General features: G+C 41.8%; 2 protein-coding genes across 2 annotated transcripts in view; both read left to right on the top strand.

Moving 5' to 3' along the window:
• The window catches only part of LOC144806427 (uncharacterized), a 71,331-nt gene extending 64,937 nt beyond the window's left edge, over positions 1–6,394 (top strand). Inside the window, exons 5-6 of the mRNA XM_078672794.1 lie at positions 380–548; positions 644–6,394. Of these exons, the coding sequence (XP_078528920.1) occupies positions 1,631–3,145 (1,515 nt within the window). The 5' untranslated portion in view covers positions 380–548; positions 644–1,630 and the 3' untranslated portion in view covers positions 3,146–6,394. The remainder of the gene's footprint in view (positions 1–379; positions 549–643) is intronic.
• Positions 1–16,248, top strand: part of LOC144806426 (uncharacterized) — a 557,808-nt gene that overhangs the window by 123,931 nt on the left and 417,629 nt on the right. The window lies entirely within an intron of this gene.

Genomic DNA, 16,248 nt, shown 5'->3' on the forward strand with positions numbered 1-16,248 from the left:
TAACTCAGGGCAGGGGAAAATGCCTGTTGTCCGTGGAGGAGTCATTCCCTTCCCAGAAATATGCATTACAAATTAATTAATAGTGTATATGTTTTTAATATCTGTTTGGTGCCAGTCCATATGACTTTCATATCTGCCTTTGGGATTCTATGTTGCAACTCCATAGGGTACATGTATCCTTTGTGAGCTTAATAAAATGTTGACAATTCTATAAATCCTCACTCCTACATCCAAGTACTCTCAGGCTACCATTCTACACTCTGCTCTGTCTGAAAAACAGCTCAACATTTTCAAAATTCTGCAACTCTGCATTGATATGGCTTGTAAATTATATTTTTGGAAATTTTCATGTATTAACTATTTAATTTTAATACTATAGGTGATTGAAAGTACTGACGAAGAAAGCAAGATTTAGCACCAGGCAACTGAAGTCAGTGCCATAAGAAGGATTATTTTGAAAAACTGAAGGTCATCCTGCCTTCTACGTTTAAACAATTTCCAAAATCTAGGTGTGGCGAGGAAGTGGGAGCTGAGTAAAGTACTATACTGTAAGTGATATCTCTAATTTAGTATTTCATTAACCCAGAACAAAGCCATATCTGTGCACAGAATAACGTTCATCTAAAACATCATGTAATTCCAGAGAGGAAGCACACACTGCATAAAAGAAAGTTATAACAAAAGGTTTCTTCTGAAGACCATCAAAGAAAAGACGCTGAAAGAAGACTCCGAAGCTGACACGTTAACAACCGAAATATTGGAAAATCACCTTTGTTCAACACCGTTTTTAACCAGTTACGCAAGTTTGAGACTATCTGCCTCTGGGTAGAAAACCACGACCCACTCTGCTCACTCTTGCGAAAACCTTAAAAAGTCACCACTTTATTGTGTTCATAACAATCTAAGATTGTTTCCTTTTTATTGTGTACTGTTCTGTAATTCTATGTAAATCGCCTCAACATTATCTGCTGTGCGTGAGTGATATGTAAAACTGTTAAATATAAAAATGGATTAAATGAGCACAGTTGCGCTATAGCTAATGTAAATAAATCTTCGTCTTCAGAACTACAAATCTTAACCTTACACCAAACATAGAAAGGGTAAAAGGAACTGATGTTCTGAGACTCGTGATCCACAATAGTACTGTGCACGTTCTAACGCCCTCAGTTACTGCCATTACATCAGTGCAAAAAGGTACTTATCAGCTTAATTATTAAATATCAGACTAACACCTTATCACTGCATTATTAAGAACCTATACAAATAAATTTGAGAAAGTCTTCAGTCACAAAATAAGTTGATGCCGGAGAGGCCATAACCTAAAGACTATTATCTGCTAGAAACATTTCAACAGGTGTTACAGAGCTGCTTCCAGACATAGTTTGCTCAATTGAAGTGTTAAGAAGAATACACACAATTTCTTTTAGAGATAAATGCTGAACATTATCTAAACAAGCCTGACTCTAAAATCGGGTTCCCTCTTACCGTGGCATATAAGCAAGAGAAAACTAAATGTAGAGATATTAACTCTAGGAATACACCTTATAAAAACACTGGCTGTGAGAACAAATTCAGTGTTCAAAACCGCCTCAATCAAAGCAAAATAACCTAATTTGGGGGGAAAAGTTACATGTGCCAAAATAGACACAGCCATAAATCTTATCTCACAGAATTTGACATAATGCACACTGGGGGAATCCACTCTCAGTGCAAAGTATGCCAAAAAAGTTTCAAGCGTAAATCTTATCTCACTGAGCATATGAGAATCCACACTGGGGAAAACCACTCTCCGTGCAAAGTATGCCAAAAACATTTCAGGCGTAAATCTTATCTCACTGAGCATATGAGAATCCACACTGGGGAAAAACCTTATCAGTGCTCTGAATGCCAGAAAAGGTTTAGTGTCAAAGCGACTCTATATGAACATGCTTTAACCCACTCTGCGGAAAAACCTTACCAGTGCGATGAATGCCAAAAAAGTTTCTGCCGTAAATCTAAACTCACTGAACATATGAGAATCCACTCTGAGGAAAACCCTTATCAGTGCTCTGAATGCCAGGAAAGTTTTTGTAACAAACCAAGCCTATTTCGACATGCATTAACCCACTCTGTGGAAAAACCTTATCAGTGCTCTGAATGCCAGAAATCTTTCAGTGACCAAAGGAGTCTCACTTTGCATATAAGAACCCACATTGGGGAAAAATCTTTTCAGTGCTCTGAATGCCAGAAATGTTTCAGTGTCCAAAGCAGTCTCACTCGGCATATAAGAACCCACACTGGGTATAAACCTTTTAAGTGCTCTGAATGCCAGAAATGTTTCAGTTACAAAAGCACACTCACTGAACATACAAGAATCCACACTGGGGAAAACCCTTATCAGTGTTCTGAATGCCCAAAACATTTCAAACTTAAATCACTTCTAACTGCACATTTGAGATTCCACACTGGGGAAAAACCTTATCAGTGCTCTGAATGCCCAAAACATTTCAACCGTAAATCTATTCTAACTGCACATTTGAGATTCCACACTGGGGAAAAACCTTATCAATGCACTGAATGCCAGAAAAGGTTTAGTTTCAAAGCGACTCTATATCAACATGCATTTACCCACTCTGTGGAAAAACCTTATCAGTGCTCTGAATGCCAGCAATGTTTCAGTACAAAAAGTAGTCTCACACGGCACATACAAATCCACACTGGGGAAAACCGTTATCAGTGCTCTGAATGCCAGAAATGTTTCAGTGAAAAACGCTCTCTCACGGTGCATATAAGAATCCACACAGGGGAAAAACCGTATCAGTGCTCTGAATGTCAGAAATGTTTCATAAACAAATGCAGTCTCACTAAGCATATAAGAATCCACACTGGGGAAAAACCTTATCAGTGCTCTGAATGCCAGAAATGTTTCAGTGACAAAATAAGACTCACTCAACATACAAGAATCCACACTGGGGAAAAACCTTTTCAGTGCTCTGAATGCCAGAAATGTTTCAGTGTAAAAAGCAGTCTCACTATGCATATAAGAATCCACACTGGAGAAAAGCCTTATCAGTGCTCTGAATGCCAAAAATGTTTCAGCCAAAAATCTCATCTCACTGGTCATGTGAAAATCCACACAAGAGAAAAAAATGTATCAGTGCTCTAAATGTCAGGAAAGATTCAGAGGTAGAGATGGTTACTAGCGCCATAAGAAAACACACCATCAAAATAATCAGTTCTCCGAATGCCAGAAAAGCATACATTTTAAACTCAATCTCACTCTACATGAGCAGACGCACACGGGGGACAAACATTACCAATTTCTGTGAATGCCAGAAATTTCTATTTGATAGGCACAGCCTCACTAACCATAAGCGACTCCATACTGATGAAAAACCTTAAGAGTGCTCTGAATGCCAGAAAAGCTGCAGAAAAAACGCTATTTCACCATGCAAAGCTCCACACTAGAGAAAATCCTTATGCCATAAAAGGTTGAATCTGAAAGACAGTGTTATGCTTTATGAGCGATCTCACTCTGGGGAAAAACCTTATGAGTGCTCGAAATGCAAGCAATGTTTTGGCTACAAATTACTTCTCACTTGACATGAACGAACTCACACGGGGGAAAAAAGACTTATGTGTATTCTGAATGTCAGATAAGGTTTAGTCTTGAATACAATGTCATTTCACATGAGAGAATTCACACTGGACTAAAGCCATATACAGGAGGGGAAAGCCAGAAACGTTATACTCAGAAAGGAGATATCACTAAACATGAGCAATGCATCCACACCAGGTGAAAAGTAAGGCGTATCTTGAGTTGCAGAAAAGCTTCTAACAACCTGACTTTACATGAGAGAGCAGATATTGTAGTTGCAATAGAATTCATCAAGAAACTCTTGCAGGATATCTTAGGCTGCCTGCATGCAACCTCCAAAGAAATTTCAGGCCTGGAAATTTTTTTCATTGCAACAGAATCCACAATTTGAGTATCTGAAAGTTACACAACTCTCAAGGTCTTTACTTGACACAGAGAAGTGTTAGTGCTTGCAAAAATCAACTAATTGCCCAAAGGTTTCTACTCACCCTTGTTTCTTAACATATGCCTTATATCTAGTTTTTTCATGATAAGATTAAGCTTATGCGGAGTTCCTCAGTGAGGAACTCCGCAAAGTGACAAAAAAACTCTGGCGGTCTACGCGGAGTTCCGCAAGCAGCGGAGTGCGTAAGGGTCATGCAGTGTGTGGTGATTTCATCCCATGTCGGAGGATCATTTGGCCCTTCTCTTCCAGGAAGTTATGGATCTCTTTGTCAAATGCGTCCCTGTGCCAGAAGTAGGTCGGTGTTGCTACTCCCACTACTTCTTGGTACCCAAGAAGGACAAAGGCCTGCATCCTAGCTTAGTCCTCAGGGACATCAACCGCTTTCTCCGAAAGGAGAAGTTCAAGTTGTTAACCTTGGCTCAGGTCTTATCTGCCTTCGACCCTGGAGATTTGATGGTAGCGTTGGACTTGCAGGACACTTACTTTCACATCCCTGTCTTGCCTGCCCACCGGCAATACCTACGGTTCACGGTGGGCCACACGCATTTTCAGTTTACCACGCTCCCCTTTGACCTTACCAGCCCCTCCCCCGGGTGTTCACGAAAGTGATGGCGGTGGTCGCAGCTCATCTGCGCAGGTCAGGGGTTCCAGTCTTCCCCTTTCTCGACGACTGGCTGTTGAAGGCTTCCACATCCAGACTACGACGGACTTCCTGCATTTGCTGGGGTTCTCAGTTAACGTGCTGAAGTCACACCTGATTCCATCCGATAAGCTCCTTTTCATCGGAGCGGTTCTGGACACAGCACAGTTTTGGGTCTATCCTCCCTAGTAGCAAGTCCAGTATATTGGGGCTATGGTGGAGAAGTGTGGCTCACTGGTTAGAGGAGGCAGACCTGAGAGCAGAGGTCAGCCCGGGACCAGGGTTCAATTCCCGGCTCGGCGGGGTCTTGAGTCCTAAAATGTCCATGGACTCGACAATTCTCGCTCCGGTGCCTACTCGATTCACGGGTTCACACTCTGCGACTCTGGGCAATAGCTTGCTTAATCTCCACAACGGCCCCTCGCGGCGGGATGCCTGGCTTTCACCTTGCGGATACCCTGCCAGGGTTATCTCACAGGGGAATACCAGGACGGGTTCCCTAAGCAAGCGCTTAGAAACCGCTCGGTGATTTGCGCTATATAAATTCCTGTACATTTACATATGATACCGATGATTCAGCCTCCATCCCGGTGTTCGGTGAGAATGACCCTGAGGCTGCTGGGCCTCCTGCATCCTGCTGGTGCATCATGCCAGATTGCCTATACGTGCTCTGCAGTGGGATCTGAAACTCTGTGATTCACTGAATCTTTACTTTGTCGAAAAAATTTCGACAATCAAATCCAACATCCCCCCCCATCTTCTTTTTTTGTTGACCCCCTGCCTCCCCCCGCCCAAGCCTTGCTCAATTCCTTTCCTCCTCTTTCTGAAGAACTTTTCCTGTCCCTCCTTCCCAAAATTAAATCCGGTTCCCCTTCCGACATATGCCCGGCACACATCTTACGGCAGGTTTATACTGTCTGTTCCCTGCCTCCTCTGGGCTTCCTTAACGACTCATTGGCTCGAGGGGTTGTCATTCCATCGCTAAAAGCTGCTTCCATCGTCCCCATTTTGAAAAAGCCAGGAGCCGACCCCTCTGTGATGGCCAACTATCGCCCCATCTCCCTCCTCCCCTTTCTGGCAAAGGTGCTTGAGCGACATGTTACATCTGTGCTCAGCTCCTTTGCCGAGGAGAATGGGAGGCTGGCTCCGTGTCAGGCTGGGTTTCGGCCCAAGCACTCGACAGAGTCAGTGGTGGTGTCAGTATTAGACACCCTCAGAGAGGGCATGGACATGGGCAGATCTCAGGTGCCGGTCCTCCTTGACTTGTCCGCCGCTTTTGACACGGTGGATCATTCCATCTTGCTTTCCCGTGTCAAGGCGGCGGGCATAGGAGGCTCAGCCCTTATCTGGCTTTCATCCTTTTTGAGGGACCGGACCCAGGCGGTCCACCTCGGGGAGTTTTCAGCTACCCCCTGCCAGGTCCAGTGCGGCGTTCCTCAGGGCTCTTCTCTCTCTCCTTTACTGTTTAATCTTTACATCGCTCCTCTTATCTTTGCTCTACAGCAGCTGGAGGTCACGGTATATAACTATGCCGATGACCTCCAGCTCATTTTCAATCTGTCTTCTACTCCTGATTCTATCTCTAATTTTCAATCTATCCTATCTTTCATCAGGGACTGGATGAACTCCAACCACCTGAAACTCAATCCCGATAAAACGGAACTTGTAGTGACGGGTGGTTGCTCCAGTCCCTGGAATTCTCTCTTTTGGCCCCCCTCCTTTGGTTCTCCTCCCACCCCTGCTTCCTCTGTTAAGACTCTTGGCATCAAGCTAAATGATAAACTTACTTTGCACTCCCAGATTGGTTCGGTGGTTTCTTCCTGCTTTCTTACTCTGTATTTGTATTTGTATTTGAGCTTGTAAAGCGCACTGCTACCCGTCCGTAGGTTTCCTGGCGCTGTATAACTCTGGGGAACCCGTCCTGGCTTTCCCTGTGGGATGGTCCCTGCTGGGAGTCCCCAAGGTGGAGCCAGGCATCCCCGGAATTGATGGGGCCGTTGTGGAGATTAGGCAAGCTAATGCCCAGAGTTGCCGAGTGGAACCCCTGATTAGAGTAAGCACCGAAGCGAGAATTATCGAGTCCGCTGACCCAAGTCCACGACCCTGCCGCGTCGGGAATTGAACCCTGGTCCCGGGCCGACTTCTGCTCCCGGGTCTACCGCCTCTAACCAGTGAGCCACACTACTCCACTACTCTCCGTACTATCCGCTCCATCTCTCGCTTCTTTTCTTTCTCTGCACTCAAACTAATTATGTCCGCACTGGTCCTGTCCCTCCTGGACTACGGGAACATCTTGTTCAACGGCATCCCTCAGTACAGCCTGCGTAAACTGCAACTAGTGCAGAACCAGGCTGCCCGCCTGGCCTTTGGTCTTCCCAAATTCCACCATACCTCCCCCCTTCTGAAAACCCTCCACTGGCTCCCTGTGCGGGAACGCGCCTTGTTCAAATTAGGCTGCATGGCGTTCCAGGCCAGGACTGGCCTGGCCCCCCTTTTCATATCCTCTGCCATCAAGGCCTATGTCCCGGGCAGAGACCTCCGCTCCTCGGCACAACTTTGTTGCAAATTAGTCCAGGCAAGCAGGTATGTTTTAAGTGATATTTATTAAGATATTAAATTAGTCAAGATCTAGTAAAGTCTAGCCCCACCAGGAGCACCCAGCAGGTAGCTCAGCCCCATCTAAACTGTCATTAGTCTCTCCACAGCACTGAACATTCTATATTACATCACAGCACTGAAGCACTCTAATGGACATCATCTAGATGGCAGGGACATACATAGGGAGACATTATTCATAGATTATAACATATCTCCTTTTCTCTGAAAGCGAACTGAAATTTTTAAAACATAAGTTTGTAAGAGAAAAGTATACATACCTATCGATACTCCCTGACTCAAATACTGGCCAGGCAAATGTGTCGGAAAGCACAATAAAGTATGTGGAGTTGAAATAGACATTCTCATACATTTCCTTATATTTCTTTAGATGAATATACTATATTCTCTCCTTATCTTCCTCATAAAAGAGTAAAAAGGAAAGAACAGCTCAACAACAACCCCTCACATAACTAACTAAACGAAGAGCATGTAAGGAGAAAGATGTCAAGAAAAAGTATAGAAAACTGAATGAAAGCATAAGAAGGAACAGATAGTGACTTCTTATACTATTCAATAAACAGTGTCAACATAAGAATAATATAAACCTTGAGCAAATGTAAATTGAATCAAAACATTGAAATATTGACAGGAATAGATCCATATCGACAACCTAAAGGTTGAATATTGACAACAAATGAGGTAATATTAAGCAAAAACCTCACAAACGTCACAATTGAATAAACATTGATAATTAGGAAACTTCGAGATATTGCGTGATTATTGAAAATTAGATTACTCTAAGTGTTTCACAGCAATACATATAACTTGAATGTTGAGAAGTTTTCCTTTTGTGGCGTCTAAATTGAAATTGAAATAAAAATTCTCAAAGGGAATTTTTAGAACACATGCATGTAACTTGAAAATAGAATTGATAAATACCTTCCCAACTAGGAAACATTGTAAATATGCTCTACATAGATAATTGAAAATTTCAATACATGCACGTAACTTGAAAATTGAGTTGAAATGTATTTCCTTAACTAGGAAACATCGTAAATATGCACATACATAGATAATTGAAAACTTCAATACATGCATGTAACTTGAAAATTGAATTGAAATGTACTTCCCTAACTAGGAAACATTGTAAATATGTACATATATAGATAATTGAAAATTTGAATACATGCACGTAAATTGAAAATTGGGTTAAAATGTACTTATATGTAGACCCTTGTAAAAATTGTTAAATTTTAAGCGATAAAGTCTAAATAAAGTCTTAATACAGGCTTCCACAATAACACTAGTAAGTGAGCAACATAGACATTATGGTAGTCTTTGACTCTTATTTGGTGGTAGGTGGAGAGACTAAACTGTTAAGCATTTTTGACATAAATCTGTACTAGAAATAAAGCCACTAGATGGCAGTGTTGTATAGCGTAGTGTGTACAGAGTATATAACGAACCTGCATAACACAGAAAAGAATAGATACTCGGATTAACTTTCCAACAATCTTTAGCCAAATAAAAATATATGTCTTGAAGTGACAGTATGTAAACAAGACAATATGTAAACAAGACTTGAACGTAATGTTGCCCATTAATATGTACGACATTAATAGAACTTAAATCAATGACCCTTGAAGATCATGAAGTGTGCCTCTGACTATGTCGATACACAAAAAATACCTTGAAGCATCAAAGTGAGCTGTGGCAATTTTTCCTTTTTTCAAACGTAAATGAAACATCTATTAAATTAATATTTCTTTACTTATGAACAGTCATTTAATCGCCATCGAAACAAAAAACTTGTTTTGATACATCGAGTTGTCAACCACTTATTGCTTCTTAAGCTTCATATGAGCTTCATAGCGATTTAGGTAGATCTCCGGTACGTATACTGCGTGTCGTGATTTATCTGATAAGACAGTATATTTACACTGAAAGTCAACATCAGAAAAATGGTGGCACGTACTCGATGTTATACAGGATGGCTCAAAGCAGCAGCGTGCGGCAAAACGCTTGAAGGCAGCGTTGCAGTCAATGCGTCACACTGTCGACAGAAGAAGAAGAAGTATCTAGAGTCTGCACGAGACGTTAGAACTGCTCTGAGGTAAGCGCGAGCAAAGTTTTTGAATTTTTTTTTTTTTAAGTGGCAGTTGTAAAGTGCGACACATCCGAACATCTTGAGATAAAACATTGAATTTGACTTGAAAAAAAATGTAAATTTGTCTTGCTCGAGACTCCGTTAAAACATTTGTGATATCACACCAATCCTGTGTGAAAAACGTACTGCCCCTTAAATCAATGTCAATTAACCTCAACGCCATGGATCGTAGTTGCATGCTTCCAAATTCATTTTGTGACCTGGCTACGCTGGACATTGGACGTAGATTAATGTTATTTTAGATTGTTCTTGTGTAGCTTTCATTAGATTTATAGCAGTTAGAAAAACGTGCTAATTTTGCTGAAAGGCAATAACCATATAGCATAATAGAACAAGGTTGTCAGGTCTGAAGAACCGTGGTGAAAGCTTGAGGTGCTGCCAGCGTTATTAGAAAGGTAGTTGGAAGGCAGCAAAGTAGGGAGTGAGGAAAGGATGAAACTGTAAAAATCCTTGTCGCTCAGGAGCAGGCAGGAGCAGGCAGGAAGAAGAGCTGCAGTGTAAATTGACTGAAACTGGCTTTTGAAAGGTGATTAAATGTTTAAAAGAGTGGCAGAGAAGGGTGGCATAAGGACGTTGGGGGCGACCGGTGAAATGGTCACTGGTGGGGCTAGGTGCCAGAGCCTTCTTTGAATAAGGTAGAAAATTGAATTAAACCACTTGCCTTTTTGTTGTTTGAATCTTGTTTGAAGTATTGAGTTGAAATCCTAAAGAGGTAGCTGTGACGCTGAAAATCCAGTTTAGCACGCAGAGGGTAAGTTCAAATCGTCGCCATCAAAATGTAGTAAGTTGGTCCAGACAAGTACCACCAGGAGCACCCAGCAGGTAGCTCAGCCCCATCTAAACTGTCATTAGTCTCTCCACAGCACTGAACATTCTATATTACATCACAGCACTGAAGCACTCTAATGGACATCATCTAGATGGCAGGGACATACATAGGGAGACATTATTCATAGATTATAACAAACTTCTTTTAGCAGTACCCCGCTACCGGAAAAAAAAACAGGGTGGCTCAAAATTTTCCACTCTCGCCCCCATGTTCTGGAATTCTCTCCCCTTCCATCTTAGGTCCCTCACCCAGTATTCCAGTTTTCGCAAAGCCTTGAAGACCTTTTTATTTTATCAGTCTCTTCTTTCGTAAGCCCTTCCTGCCTTTCCAGTCGACTTCTTAGCGACTGTTCTTGCCCAGCTGGCTGCCTGCTATTTTAGCGCCAAGAAACCGCCCAGGTGTACGTTGCGCTTGATAAATATTTTAAACTTAAACTTAAACTTTAGTGGGCTCAGCACCAGGGGAATCTTTCCGATGACGTTCAGATTTCGGAGGTGACTGCAAGTCAGTTGCAGTGGTTGTTCACGAACCAGGATTGAGTCAACAGCAGATCCCTCTACCTTCCCCAACCTGAGTTCACAGTAGTGACGGATGCGTCACTCCTGGGTTGGGGCATCCATATGGGAATGGTGCAGATCAAAGACCTCTGGTCTCTGGCGGAGTCCAGGCACCACATCAATCCTCTGGAGCTCTGGGCGATTCGTCTTGCACTGAAGACATTTCTTCTTTCTGTCAAAGGAAGAGTGGTGCAGGTGTTCACGGACAACACCACCGCCATGTGGTACTGCAACAAACAGGGCAGGGTGGGGTCGTGGACTGTATGTCAAGAGGCTCTTCGCCTTTGGACATGGCTGGAACATCAGGGCATATCTCGGGTGGTTCAACACTTAACAGGTTCACTGAACGCAAGGACGGACAAACTCAGCCGCCAGTGCATGATGGATCACAAATGGCATCTTCACTCGAAGGTCCTGCTAGGTCTCTTTCAGTAGTGGGGAGAGCCTTGGTTAGATCTATTCGCCACCGAAGAGAACGCTCAATGTCAGCAGTTCTGCGTGTTAGAGTTTCCAAAGCAGCTCTTGCTCGGCGACCCTTTTCGTTGCGAGTGGAGTTGCGGCCTCCTGTACCACTTCTGCCAAGATTGCTGAAGAAGATCAAACGCGATCAGTCCCAAGTCTGGTACCCCGAGCTCTTGAGCATGGCCTTCGATCCTATTGTTAACAGATTTCTGAAGTGCATTACTCATCTCTTTCCTCCTTCTCCTTTCGTAATGCCCTAGTGGGAGTTGACCTCACTTATCTTATGTGTGCTCCCTTTGAGCGCCTATATAATTGTCCTCTTCGCCTCCTTAGAAGACTGCTTTTTTGCTTGCCATCACCTCTGATTGCAGGATGAGTGAGCTTTAGGCTTATCTTCCAGACCGCCCTTTCTTGCTGTCCATCCGAACAAAGTAGTCCTCCGTGTAAGCCCTCTTCTCTGCCCAAAGTGATTGCTTCTTTCCACATAGGTCTGACCATCAGATTACCTACCTTCTTCCCACCGCTGCTGTGTTTTTTTTTTGCCAGGCGCACAACATATAGACTGTTCACACACTTTCTGTAGTATGCTTTGTTCTGGGAAGATAAACTCTAATCCCCACTCTACTTCTATCCTCGTGTTAGTACAGTCCGATGTAAACAGTAATTTTAATGTATTTAGATTTACATAACACTTACTACCCCATACGAACTTTGAAGCGCTTTTTCGGCGAGTAGCACACTACTCTAGGATCCAAAAATGATTAGTGGTGAATTAGTACAGGGAAATATAAAATGTATATGAGAGCTGGACATGTTGGTCTGTTGGGTTAAAAAAGATTGTGGGGGGATAGAAGAGGGAAGGTTTTGCATTTATATAGCGCTTGCTACCCCTGATGAAGTGTTGAAGTGCTTTTCGGCGAGTAGCATGCTACTCCAGATCCCAAAAAGATGAATAGACAGATCAATTATGGTGGGGAGGTTGTTTTATTGTATACACACAACTGTACACAAATTGATAAAATTCCGTTGTAAAGTTGTATCCAAGAGGCAAGTATAGTCTCTGATAATAATGTATACAATACTGATAAGTTTTAAGTTGGCTTGCCATCAAGACTGATGCCCCGTAATGTTGATGCAAAGTCATCTGTGCTGGAGTATCTTAGACTCTTGTTGAATTGTACCATCCACCTTGTAGGTACTGCTATTTGTATCAGGTCCACGTTGTAGGCCGACACAAACGCCTAAATTGTTCACTATTTATATTAAGCATAATAAGCATAATGTAAGTGAGCAGATGACAGTAAGCACTTTACAAGCTATGTTAGGTACTTAGAAGTAGAGTGACATAGAGGGCAATAAACACTCACTAAATCTTTTTTATTATTATTAACAGTCCTCATAAGACCATACAATTCAATACGACGTACAAATAGCCCATTGGGGAACAGTTCAGGGATCATCTGGGGATTACACATCCGAGAAACACAAGTGTGTTTCATGAATACAAATTGACTACTCCTCCAAGGACTGCACTGTATTATTGGCACGGGCGAAAAGGCAAACAAGCAGTCAGGGGGCACACTGATTGTATACCCCCCACCTGACAAGATGGTGACAGACCCCAACCACCTGCAGGGGAAACGTGCCACCTCACTTAATAGCCGCCCAACGCTTTACTATGTAAGCAGACTGGTGGTTTACAACTGCGCCTACGTTGGGGCACCACATGTTTTTTCCAGCATAATCTGGTGTGCTCCCCCTGTGTGGGATGATAGCACCCACTGAAAACTGCACCGTTGTGTAGTCTGGGACAGTGCACCTTCCATGTAATTCTGAACTGGGCCTTTAAATACGGTGCTATTTTGTGTGCCTATTTAATTCAGGTATACAAAGAATGTGGTATTACTTGTATACTAGGGTAGGACAAGGAAGATTGTATTTCTATGGTGGCGGAAATGTTTTTGTCAAAGTGCTTTATGCCCTAAATACTCTCCCGTACCCTGAACATAATGAGATTACGTAGAATACACCACTACGTGCCTAATGCTGCCATTTGTATTTCAAGACCAGTGATTAATGTGGCTTTATCAAGTTCAACGCCATTGGGTGTTCCCGACCTGTCTGATACTTGCATATGGAAAAGATGGGTCATTTGAACCTAAAGATAGATAAACATATTCATAGGTCACGATTTATGTCTGCATCTAATATAAAACTGTAAATTAGGAGAGGTGATAAGTGAGAAGTTAAAGGCAGCCGCTAATCGAGCTGCATTTGTACATAGGCCTTCCTATATTATGATATCCATTCCTGCTTAATTCTTTAATTGTAATGAATACTTTAGTACCCAGGCATGAAGTCATTGTCGAGCTGTTTAAATATCCACCTGTCTCACCACTTCTTCCCCACTGCATCCTTAACCAGTGGCCTAGCCAGTGTGTCCTGGGCCCCAAGGCACGAAAGGAAATGTGACCTCTGCTGTTTATTTGGACTGTGGAAAACAGCAATAATCATTGTTCTGTGGGCCCCTCAGGCCTCTGTTTGAACTGTGAAAAACAGCAGTTATCAGGGTTCAGTGGGCCTTTATGGCATCTGGGACTTGGTGCCACTGCACCTGCTGTACCAATGGGAAGCTACGCCCCTGCCCTTAACAGCTTCTATTCTAGCCCCACTGGAGAACCGAAACAGCCAAGTACTGATCTGGCCATATATGCAGGCATGCAACCGCCTCTTCCTCTGAAGGGATATAAGTCGCATGAAAGCAGCATGCGGGAAACAACCATTTTCTGAGGTAAAGTCAACCAACACCTCTTCTGTTCCAACCTGAATCCATTTAAAACCAGGGAGGAAAAAACGGTTCATCGTCATCCCTTGCTTATCAGAAGGGTAAAACAGATTCATCTAACATTACAGTGCACCACATGACAAATTGTGATTCTGTTTACAAATTAAAACTAGCATGCATATAGAAAGGGCAGCCTTTGGCCAAAATAGCCATTTTCCCTACCCATACTTTTAACACATCTTATACAAAAAAATGCTAATTACATTGTCATCCGGAAATAGTCATTAGCGCCTACTCATAACAAATGCCACTTAGAATTGTCTTTCACTTCAAGCTTTCTAAGGTATATTAATATAAAAGCAGTATTGAATTTTTGGACGTTGTGTACTCTCACCAAAATTTAAAGCATCAACTTAATATCACACACCATAGAAAAAAGGAGTTGTTTATATATACTAAACCTCCAGAAACGTTTGATTAACCAGTTATAAAGTCACGTCTAGCTTAGTTACTTTATAGTCTTCTTTTTTTAATAGTAATTATTTCACATTGTTACTGAATATGCATGGCTAAACACTTATAAGGACCCAAAGGCGAGACCTATTGGCTATGACAATGCTTGTTATTGATTGAGTACATTGAGCGGCAGAACTTTTGATTAAGTCCTGAAGAATGCCGCAAACACCTATTTGGAGGGTTAATAGGCTGAAACATGTTGACCTCTTATTGACTCTAACAGTGCATATATATTTCTCCCACAGTGTCCTATTTTTAATCCTGGCCCAGAGTTGTACAAATAATGGAAACCACATACCCTTTAGCAAGTTTTAACTTTCACTCTGCTACCCCCACTACCCTGAGCTCATTATTGTTGTATTTAGTATACCTTTCTCTATAACAAAATATGCCTGAACTCCTCCCTCTCAGTGAGGGGGTTGTTTCATGGTGCAAGGAGATTCCCAATAAAGAAGCATGCCAACTATGGTGGGTGAGGGAAATTGTCCTTTTGAAGGGATATTTCATCTTAGCTAGGTCTTCATTTGCAACAGTAATCCTCAGAGACCCAAGGGTTTCTTGATTGTGGTAGAAATGCATTTTTACCCCTTCATTGTACGTTCAAGCACAGACCATTGCATGAAATGTGATCTATGTAGGGAAAATACTCTGTGCACTGACAAAATGTGTTAAAATAACAGAAAGTTCATCATCGCAAATATAACTAGAAAGTTAATTCTAGCATATTTTTGATACCACAATAAGAAGTTTGGGGATCTTTATCTGATATCTTTATCAGTAAGGTATCTGAAATTATTGAACATAAACTTTTCCAAGTATTATTTCGAAAGATTAAGGAATTGGTCTTTTCTAAACTAACCCCAGTGTGTATGACTACAATATTCACCTCTCTCAAATCAATATTGTGCTTGTTTTAGTGAGAAAGCTAAATGATCTAGGAGAAACCAGGAACTGGCGTCAGTATTTTTCTTAGGAAGCTTCAAGTTAGAGAGTGAAAACACTTTTTAGAATGCCCCAAAATTGGGATAACGATATTTCAATATGTTTGACAAAAAGAATAGGTACATTTCATGACAATATTGAAATTCTGAACTATCAGGAACAAATATTTACACATTACAAAAATATTAGGTACGAAATTTCAACAATATAGGAAATACTGAGGTTCATGTACTAATAATCCATTTGGTGAAAAGTGGTTGCTTGTAGAGTCAGCACACTACTTTGTCTGTGATAGCTTTTAAATAAAGGCATTTTTAATACACCCCATTTTACTTTCACATTCACAAATGTCCCCTTGGCTTACTACCTCCTGTTACTGTTTTTCAGCCCACACATGGTTTCAAAGCTCAATACATACCTTAACAATGTATTAAATATTCAGAAGGGAAACTATTAACATTCCCCTTCCAAATTCTGAATTGTTAAATGGGCTTAGTACATTTCAAAAAGGGGTTTAGCATTTGCAAACTCTGTGAATTAGTAAACCAGTAGATTTTTTTAACAATAAAACATGAGGCAATTTCTCTCAATTCCCTCCAAATTAAGTTTGCTAATAATGTTAGTTGAATAATAACCGGTGCATGTACCTATTTAGTGTTAGTGTTGCTTCAGATCAAATAAAAACCATCACGCATAACTCTTACACAATACTTAAAGACAGAATTTCTGA

Source organism: Lissotriton helveticus (assembly GCF_964261635.1).
Source record: "Lissotriton helveticus chromosome 1_1 unlocalized genomic scaffold, aLisHel1.1 SUPER_1_unloc_7, whole genome shotgun sequence".
In the NCBI taxonomy this organism is placed as follows: Eukaryota; Metazoa; Chordata; class Amphibia; order Caudata; family Salamandridae; genus Lissotriton; species Lissotriton helveticus.